The sequence below is a fragment of the Bubalus kerabau genome, chromosome 15, assembly GCF_029407905.1.
Source record: "Bubalus kerabau isolate K-KA32 ecotype Philippines breed swamp buffalo chromosome 15, PCC_UOA_SB_1v2, whole genome shotgun sequence".
Lineage (NCBI taxonomy): Eukaryota > Metazoa > Chordata > Mammalia > Artiodactyla > Bovidae > Bubalus > Bubalus kerabau.
In genome coordinates, this window is record NC_073638.1 from 50711023 (window position 1) to 50721572 (window position 10550).

At 42.5% G+C, this 10550-nt stretch overlaps 1 protein-coding gene across 1 annotated transcript; it reads left to right on the forward strand.

The window, feature by feature from the left end:
- The first annotated feature begins 558 nt into the window (after nucleotides 1-558).
- On the forward strand, nucleotides 559-1512 carry LOC129629127 (olfactory receptor 52R1-like). The gene has a single exon (XM_055548895.1). It carries the CDS (start codon nucleotides 568-570, stop codon nucleotides 1510-1512), a length of 945 nt encoding a protein of 314 aa, XP_055404870.1. The 5' UTR covers nucleotides 559-567.
- Nucleotides 1513-10550: the final 9038 nt, after the last annotated feature.

Sequence of the window (10550 nt, forward strand, 5' to 3'; positions counted from 1 at the left end):
CTGTGTACGTATCCCCCCTCAGAGAAGCAGGAGCCCTATCCCGGCTGGAAGAGCAAGGACAGATCACTAATCCCCACATCCACAGAGCATGGGTCCTCTAGAAACTGATTCCTCATTGTGGTGTAGTGAACCAACTGCTTCCCTGAGTTAGGGATTTCCAACAGGGATGAAATGACCTATGTGAAAGTTTAAGCAAATCAGTTGTCAGTTCTTACTAGAACACAGGGACAGAATTAATATGGCATTATTTTTCAATTTTCCTTCTACATGTTCTTATTTCAAAAAAAATCTGTTTCTTATAAAATATCATGGTTGCAGCTAGTGGTGTGTTCTGGCCGCATATTCAAGAACATAAATGTAAGTAATGAACACAGATTAGCATCATTTTATATTGCAAAATTTTACTTATTACAATAGCTGAAGTTATTCTGGTTTGCCATTCAACTTTTACCTTATTATTCAATTCTTATATCTAAATATAATAAATAAAAATAAAGATTTATCTTAATGCTATCTCCTGCAGAGAGTAGATTACCTTTCCAGTGAAAAAATATAAGCCAGAGTGCAATGCTGACTTCAGGGAACAGCTCTTCGTATCCTGTGTCCTTCATCCTGCTTGGGATTCCAGGATTGGAGAATTCCCAGTTTGGGGTTGCCTTTCCATTCTGTCCCATGTATGTTGTGGCTCTAGTCGGCAATATCACTCTCCTTCATGTAATCCGAACTGACCCCACCTTGCATGAGCCCATGTACCTCTTTCTGGCCACGCTGGCTATCACTGACCTGGTCTTCTCCACTTCCACACAACCTAAAATGCTGGCCATATTCTGGTTTCACAATCATGAGATTGAATACCATGCCTGCCTCATCCAGTTGTTCTTCATCCATGCCTTTTCTTCGGTGGAGTCCGGATTGCTCATGGCTATGGCCTTGGATCGTTATGTGGCTGTCTGCTTCCCACTGCATCACTCTAGTATCCTGACCCCATCTGTCGTGGGTAAACTGGGAGCAGGTGTGATGATGAGAGAGCTGCTGTGGGTGAGTCCTTTCTGCTTCATGGTGTCCAGGATGCCCTTCTGCCCAAATCGTATCATCTCCCAGTCCTACTGTGAGCACATGGCTGTGCTGAAGTTGGTGTGTGCTGACACTAGAGGTAATCGTGCATATGGGCTTTTTGTGGCCTTCTCTGTGGTTGGCTTTGACATTATTGTCATCAGTGTATCCTATGTAATGATTCTGAGAACAGTGCTACAGTTACCCTCAAGTGAAGCCCGGCTCAAGGCTTTTGGCACATGTGCCTCCCATATCTGTGTCATCTTGGCTTTCTACATCCCAGCTCTCTTTACTTTCCTTACCCACCGCTTTGGACATCATGGGCCCCGAGTGGTACACATCATGTTGGCTATTCTCTATCTCCTGGTACCTCCCATGCTCAACCCCATCATCTATGGAGTTAGAACCAAACAGATCAGGGACAGGGTTATTCAAGGATGTTGTGGAAAAGACCCCTGAGTCAAAGCATAGAACTTCAACCACCCCAATCACCCCACTGATCTGGGAATATAAATGCAGAAGTTTGCCAGGATGTCACATATCATCACAAAGTCATCTCTGTGAACAACTGGCTTAGAGATCAGCCACCCTCCTGAAGTAAGAGGAACACTTTTCAGGATACCCTGAAAGTAGTGACTGATAATGAATACAAGTTTTACCTATGTTTGATCGCTTACAGTGAATGATGTTGGATTTGTGATCTCCGAAGAAGAGGATTTAGCTTCAGGATCAGGGGCCAGGCTTAATTACTCAGAGCTCTTGTGTGACAGTTTTATTACAGTGGAAAAGGACAGAGAAAACTTCTGACATAGACATCAGAAGGGGCGGAGAGTGCCCCACTCGTAGCCTTAGCAATTGGTTATTACAGTAAATCAAAAGAATGTCTCAAGGTCGTAAAGGTCTTACCAGACCCATTCCCACAATACACATTTTAAGATGTCAGGATTATTCAGAAGGTTCTTAAGAAGGAGAAACATGTCCTCCAGCAGGATATATTGTTGTAACATAATCATTCTTACAAAGTTTAAGGAAAAACTCCTTGAGGAAGACGAGTTGATTTTTTGTGTAATCATTAGCTCTGTGCTAAAGAAAAAACTGTTTTATGTGACTAAGATGAAGGAATGTAGGAAAAAAAAAAAGAAAGTTTGTCCTTTTTTCCTCCTCAAGAGCCCCAGACCCCTTTCTGTTTTTCCCGGACCCCAGACTTCTTATCAACCCTGCTTTTTTAGTATGCCAAAGGCTTTGACTGCATGGATCACAATAAACTGTGGAAAATTCTTAAAGAGATGGGATACCAGACCACCTTACCTGCCTGCTGCAAAACTTGCATGCAGGTCAAGAAGCAACAGTTGGAACCAGACATGGAACAACAGATTGGTTCCAAATCAGGAAAGGAGTATGTCAAAGCTATGTATTATTATCCTGCTTATTTAAATTATAAGCAGAGTACATCATGTGAAATGATGGGCTGGATAAAGCACAGACTGGAATCAAGATTACCAGGAGAAATATCAATATCCTCATATATGCAGATGACACCACCCTTATGGCAAAAAGTGAAGAAGAACTAAAGAACTTCTTGATGAAAGTGAAAGAGGAGAGTGAAAAAGTTGTCTTAAAACTCAACATTCAGAAAACAAAGATCATGGCATCCGATTCTATCACTTCATGGCAAATAGATGGGGAAACAATGAAAACAGTGACAGACTTTATTTGTTTGTGCTCCAAAATCACTGCAGATAGTGACTGCAGCCATGAAATTAAAAGATGCTTGCTCCTTTGAAGGAAAACTATGAAAATCCTAGGTAGGATATTAAAAAGCAAAGACATCACTCTGCCAACAAAGGTCCATAGTCAAATGTGCGGTTTTGCCATCAATCATGTATGGATGTGAGAGTTGCACTATGAAGAAGGCTGAACACCAAAGAATGGGTGCATTTGAACTGTGTTGTTGGAGAAGACTCTTGAGAGTCCATTGTACAGGGAGGAGATCAAACCAGTCCATCCTAAAGGAAATCAGTCCTGAATATTCATTAGAAGGACTGATGCTGAAGCTGAAACTCCAGTACTCTGGCTACCTGATGCAAAGGACTGACTCACTGGAAAATACTCTGATTCTGGGAAAGATTAAGGGCAGAAGGAGAAGGTGGCAACAGAGGATGAGATGGTTGGATGGTATCACTGACTCAGTGGACATAAGTTTGAGCAAACTCTGGGAGATAATGAAGGACAGGGAAGCCTAGCATGCTGCAGTCTATGGGGTCACAAAGAGTTGGACACAACTTACCAACTGAACAATAAGAACAGGATATTTGTACAAAGGAAATTGCCCTACTGCAAATGTGGCTCCTGGTCCAAATTCGGTGCCCTGTCAAATCTTGGATGTTGATACTAAACCAGGTTCCTATGTCTTATGGGTTAGCATAGAAACTACTATTTGTCTTTAGCATACCCCAACAACTGTCTAAAGCACTGCAAATTCCTTAGAACTTACATTCATACTGGAGACCACAATCAACAGGGAAAACTGAGAAAATGAGTCATACATTGAAAAGGAGAATTGCTAAAATATGTCAATAAACTAATTGAACTTGGAATGAGGCTTTGCCAGTTGCCCGCTACATATCAGGGTGGCTCCCAGAAGTAGGCTTAAATTTAAGCCCTTTTGAAATATTGTATGATAAGCCATTTCAATTGCTTGACCAGACAGGGTATCTGTAAATGCTCTGAAATACCTAGCTGGTTGCTGCTGCTGCTGCTAAGTCACTTCAGTCGTGTCCGACTCTGTGTGACCCCATAGGCAGCAGCCCACCAGGCTCCCCCGTCCCTGGGATTCTCCAGGCAAGAACACTGGAGTGGGAAAGTGAAAAGTGAAAGTAAAGTCTCTCAGTCAGACTATGTTAAATCTTTGGACATTATAAAAACCTCTGTTCATGAGTTTTGCTCTATTATACTAACCTCTGATCTTGAGTACAGGGCTCAAGATCATGCCCTTTCAGTGCCTTATAGAGGAGCTTTAACATAAGCCTGTAGTTTGGGGCCCAAATCCCACAGAACCCTGCCATCCCCTGATACCCTCTCAGTTGTCTGCAGATCTTGGGTGCCCTCAAGCCTGGAACTGCCTGCTTCCTGTCAGATGAAATACCCCGCTGTCCTTGGGAGAGGACAAAGCCCAGATAGATGACTTGTTTGCATATCTGGGCTTTTTTCTAGGAAACTTTTTATCCACAATTAGCCAAGTAGTTCAGGGTTCTGATGGTATTTTGCATACATTTGTCATATGTAAGGTTAGTTATGAGCCAGTTGTCCACATATTAGGGTAAAAGCCGTTCATCCAATATTAAGTTTCTAAGCTTCCAGCTGCCTGTGCAACTGAAGTAGCCTTACATTTTTTCTAACCCAGTGATGGAGTCCTCCTTAAAACATAGAGAGAACAGCAGGCTGAGGATCAACTGTAGACTGGACCATACAAGGTGTTATTCACCATGAGTTCATCTGTCAAATTGCCTGATATAAAACCTTGTATTCACCATACTCAGATTAAAGCTGTACCTCTGCCTTTGAAAACAAACCCAACTCCCAGGAGGCCTGGGGAACAATGGGTTTGTGAACCCTTAGAGGACTTAAGATTGCTCTTCAAAAAGGATATGTAGAGTTTACAATTTCCTTACATCTGGAGAAGGATAGATCAATCTACTTATTTAATCCTGTTCTACTGAACCACCCAGCAGGAGGTTCAAGTAGTTGAGAATTATACTCTACTAAAAATTCTAAACATTATTTCCTGCCTGAGGGTTTAACAGTCAGGCAGAGGGGCAGAGTTCCCTGAGGCAGGTCATTATAAATGATTATAATGACAAAAGCAACTCTCACAGTTCTTCAAAGATGCTCCAGTGTGTAGAAGTGAAGTGAAGTGAAAGTCGCTCAGGTGGGTCCAACTCTTTGCAACCCCATAGATACAGTCAGTGGAATTCTCCAGGCCAGAATACTGCAGTGGGTAGCCTTTCCCTTCTCCAAGGAATCCTCTCCACCCAAGGATCAAACCCAAGTCTCCCGCATTGCAGGCGGATTCTTTACCACCTGGGCTTTAGTGGGTGGTTTCTGTTAAATACTTAATTCCAGAAGCCATTTAGAGCTATTTCTGGTCATGATAGACTTGGTGAGAGATAAAGCAGAGCTCACAGTGAGTAGTGCCCTGTGTCCCAGTCTTCTCTGCCCATCCCAGGGAGCAGTAGGGCTCACAGAGTCTTCAAAGAGTTGGATGGCAAGGTGTGCACCATGCAGGACAGCCTGACTCAGTGCAGGGTCCAGGTCCAGAGAATATGACTGCTGAGCCAGAAAGAAGACTTGCTGATTCTACTGTGTCTCCCAGAAAGACTCCGGAAAAGGAGGAAGACTGCCTGCATTCACTAAGCCTCCAGTAAGGACAGTGGATCTGAACCCCTCACTGCTCCAGCACTATTGTTCTGGGCTTTAGTTTTAGCTACCCTAAACAGAGTCTAAATTTCCCTGAAGCTATTGCTTAGCAAGATCTCAGCCCATTTTAGTCTTTATCCCTTCAGGGTTGAACAACTTGGACTGAACTGAAATTTCACCTAGTGAGTGAGTATGAGGGCACCAGATTCCCTAGGAACTCAGCAGAAAGTGCAGGGAGGAAAGAGAGGTGCCTCTCAAGGGCTCCCACCTCCCACTCAGCTCTGCTCCTGATCTGAGAGCCAAAAATCAGAGCCAGTGAATGGAATGAGGAAGCTGAGAAGCATCTCTTAGGAGGGAATTTTGGTCTTTGAAAAGCCCAATGGAGAACCTGGGAAATAGAATCAGCAGAGAGAAACTGGCTTTTGAAAGCAACTACAGTAAATGAGTAGCTGACCCTGCTTGAGAAGACAGTCACCACCCCTAAAAGATTTTGTGGAACAGGTGAGTTCGCTATTAAGGCTCATGGGCAGAGGCTGATAAAGATACATTCCTAGAGAAATCAGTATATAATCTGAGATTTCAGAAGAGCAGCCTGGAACCTATTGTAGAGTCATCCAGCCCAGTACTTGGAAGGAGCCAGGTTCAAATGCAGATCTATATGTAATTCAGTATACAGTTTCACAGATCTCCTTTTTATCTGGCTTTTTCATGATGACAGGGCAACAATCTCTGCTGTAACCAACCAGAGTGGGTGTTCCAATCAATCACTACCTAGCAGAGGCAGTGGTATGGACCACCCAGAGCACTGGATGTGGCACTGTGCACTTGGCACAAATTTACTATGTGGTCTTGGACAAATCATGTAACTGCACTGAGCTCTGTTTTTCTCATTTTAAACACAGATGCAGAGGTTTTTTGAGAGAAACAATAAAATGTAAAAGTGTATGGTGTCATATCTACAAAAACAGCAATGCTTTCCACAGTCAATCAAACAGATCATTGTTCACTTTGATAAGTTATATCTTTAGCCAGACTCTCCACCAGTGCTCAGGGCAGGGATGAAGATGGTACAAGTTATGCTTTTGCTGGTGCATCTGAGGCTCAGTGACTACATCTTCACAAGTGAAGGGTGATATACAGAAGGCAAAAAGGAGGGAGAGAGCCTGTAGCTCAAACAGAATATGACTATTTGCAAAGGTCAGGCCAGGCAGAAGGAAATAAAACCCTAGATAGTGGGTGTGTATTTCTGAATGTCACTATAAGCCAGATAGGAGTATATGGTTTGAGCAAGCCTATAGTTATTACCTGTCGTTTTTGAGATTGCATCCAAGTACTGCATTTCGGACTCTTTTGTTGACCATGATGGCCACTCCATTTCTTCTGAGGGATTCCTGCTCGCAGTAGTAGATATAATGGTCATCTGAGTTAAATTAACCCATTCCAGTCCATATCAGTTCGCTGATTCCTAGACTGTCGACATTCACTCTTGCCATCTCTTGTTTGACCACTTCCAATTTGCTTGATTCATGGACCTGATATTCCAGGTTCCTATGCAATATTGCTCTTTACAGCATCGGACCTTGCTTCTATCACCAATCACATCTGCAGCTGGGTATTCTTTTTGCTTTGGCTCCATCCCTTCATTCTTTCTGGAGTTATTTCTCCACTGATCTCCAGTAGCATATTGGGCACCTACTGACCTGGGGAGTTTCTCTTTCAGTATCCTATCATTTTGCCTTTTCATACTGTTCATGGGGTTCTCAAGGCAAGAATACTGAAGTGGTTTGCCATTCCCTTCTCCAGTGGACCACATTCTGTCAGATCTCTCCACCATGACCCATGCATCTTGGATTGCCCCACAGGCATGGCTTAGTTTCATTGAGTTAGACAAGGCTGTGGTCCTAGTGTGATTAGATTGACTAGTTTTCTGTGAGTATGGTTTCAGCGTGTTTGCCCTCTGATGCCCTCTTGCAACACCTACTGTCTTACTTGGGTTTCTCTTACCTTGGGCATGGGGTATCTCTTCACGGCTGCTCCAGCAAAGTGCAGCCATCGCTCCTTACCTTGGAAGAGGGGTATCTCCTCACCGCCGCCCTTCCTGACCTTCAACATGGGATAGCTCCTCCCGGCCACTGCCCCTGGCTTCGGGTGTGGGTTGCTCCTCCTGGCTGCCTTCGTTTATTTAACTTATATGCAGAGTACATCATGAGAAAAGCTGGACTGGAAGAAACACAAGCTGGCATCAAGATTGCTGGGAGAAATATAAATAACCTCAGATATACAGATGACATCCACCCTTCTGGCAGAAAGTGAAGAGCAACTCAAAAGCCTTTTGATGAAAGTGAAAGAGGAGAGTGAAAAAGTTGACTTAAAGCTCAACATTCAGAAAACGAAGATCATGGCATCCGGTCCCATCACTTTATGGGAAATAGATGGGGAAACAGTGGAAACAATGTCAGACTTTATTTTTCTGGGCTCCAAAATCACTGCAGATGGTGACTGCAGCCATGAAATTAAAAGACGCTTACTCCTTGGAAAGAAAGTTATGACCAACCTAGATAGCATATTCAAAAGCAGAGACATTACTTTGCCAACAAAGGTTCGTCTAGTCAAGGCTATGGTTTTTCCTGTGGTCATGTATGGATGTGAGAGTTGGACTGTGAAGAAGGCTGAGCGCCGAAGAATTGATGCTTTTGAACTGTGGTGTCGGAGAAGACTCTTGACTGCAAGGAGATCCAACTATTCCATTCTGAAGGAGATCAGCCCTGAGATTTCTTTGGAAGGAATGATGCTGAAGCTGAAACTCCAGTGCTTTGGCCACCTCATGCGAAGAGTTGACTCATTGGAAAAGACTCTGATGCTGGGAGGGATTGGGGGCAAGAGAAGAAGGGGACGACAGAGGATGAGATGACTGGATGGCATTACTGACTCGATGGACGTGAGTCTGAGTGAACTCTGGGAGTTGGTGATGGACAGGGAGGCCCGGCGTGCTGCGATTCATGGGGTCACAAAGAGTCGGACAAGACTGAGCGACTGATCTGATAATTATTACTTAGGTGGGATGGTAAAGTTTCCAAATTATAGAGTAAGACCTATAAGATGAGCCCCAATTCTCTCACAATGTTACAAATCTAGAGAAAATCAGAAAGAGGCTTGGTTTATTTCAGATCTTGTAGAAACCCTTTTGAGGAACTTTCGGGCTGGCTGACACATTTGTCCGTAGGTTGTGAAATAAAGTTGAAAAGATGTTATTCTTGCCTATATGTTTCTCCTATAAAGCAGGTAAAAATCAATGTTTTCAAGCAAAGACTCAGGTCAAGTGAGATTAAATACTGAAAAGGTATTGGGTAGATAAGACCCAGAGGAATTTTTGTGTCATTGACTCTTAGGTGGTGGTCACCAGAGGGATCAGTATGAACCCACGGAATACCGGCAGTGTGAGGTACACACAATCCTTCCATAGCCAGCAGGGCAACCACTAGTATGAGAAGAGGATGTAACTGTCTCGTGAGTCTGGTGACAAAGTGAACGTTTCTGTTAGAATATTTTAAGGTATGGTTAATTGCTTAGTGATTCCATAGCTACTGAATAATGACCTGTATTTGTTACTTTCCTCAGAAAATGTTTATTGAATACCTTTTCTGTGCCATGCCAGGTGCTAGGAAAATCTAGCACCAAATCCATCTTGCAGCCTATTTTTATAAATAAACTTTTATTGGAACACAGCCATACACACATATTTATATATTGACTATGTCTGCTTTTATGCCATAATGACTAAGCTGAAGTTGCAATAGAGATTATATGGCCGACAAAGCCTAAAATGTTTATGATTTTTTTTCAGAAAAAAATTTACTGATCCTCCAAGTAAGAAGAGTCACACCCTAAATGCATTACAAATGCACGATTTGTCAGTCAGCATTCTTCCAGCCCAACTTCTCATTGTAATTGTCATAGAGTCAAAACTAACTCAGTATCTGTAAGTACACTGCTATGGGGCTTTAAACCTGTCTTCCTCCCCTGAAAATTGGCCCAAATGTTGTGTTGTTTTAATTCAAAAGCAGGGGGCTACAAGATAGAGCCTATTATTTATAGACCTCTGCCTGTCTCATTGGATATCTGTCTGTCCATATATCTGAATATTTCTACAGAAGGAAAAAATGGTTTGTGAAACTGTTAGTTGCTCAGTCATGTCCAACTCTTTTTGATGCCATGGACTGTAGCTCACTAGACTCCTCTGTCCATGGAATTTTCCAGGCAAGAATGCTCAAGTGGGTAGCCATTCCCTTTTTTCAGGGGATCTTTCTGACTCAGGAATAGAACCCATATCTCCTGCATTGAAGGCAGATTCTTTACCATCTGAACCACCTATATATCTTTGTACAACATTTTCTAAGATGAAAGATGGTAACTACAAACCTGTATGCAAGACAACAAAGGAGACACAGATGTATAGAACAGTCTTGGACTCTGTGGGAGAGGGTGGGGCGTATGATTTGGGAGAATGGCATTAAAACATGTATAATATCATAGAAGAAACAAATTGCCAGTCCAGGTTCGATGCAGGATACAGGAAGCTTCAGGCTAGTGCACTGGGATGACCCAGAGGGATGGTATGGGGAGGGACAGGGGTTCAGAATGGGGAACACGTGTACACCCATGGCAGATGTATGTTGATGTATGGCAAACCAATACAATATTGTAAAGTAAAAATAATAATAATAATAAAATTTTAAAAAATAAAATATAAAAAAAATAAAACTCTATAAGCAAATTCCAAAGTTGAGGACAATACAGGACTTTTAAGCAGTTTGCATGGAAATTTTAAACTCCTTTGTAACAAGGTATACCAATTTATACTTCTACCAGCCATGTAAAAGGAATTTTCACCTCAGGGTCTGTGAAGATGATATTCTTTTTAGATGTTCACTAATTTGATAACAGAACATTTTTTTTTTTTACTTTTTCTTCAGATGATGAACATAGGCCAACCTTGTGGCCATTATCAATCAACTTCTTTCTGAGAGTTCTTATCCAGGGTTTCCTGAAAATTGTCCCTCTTCATGAGGATGTCAGTCCTC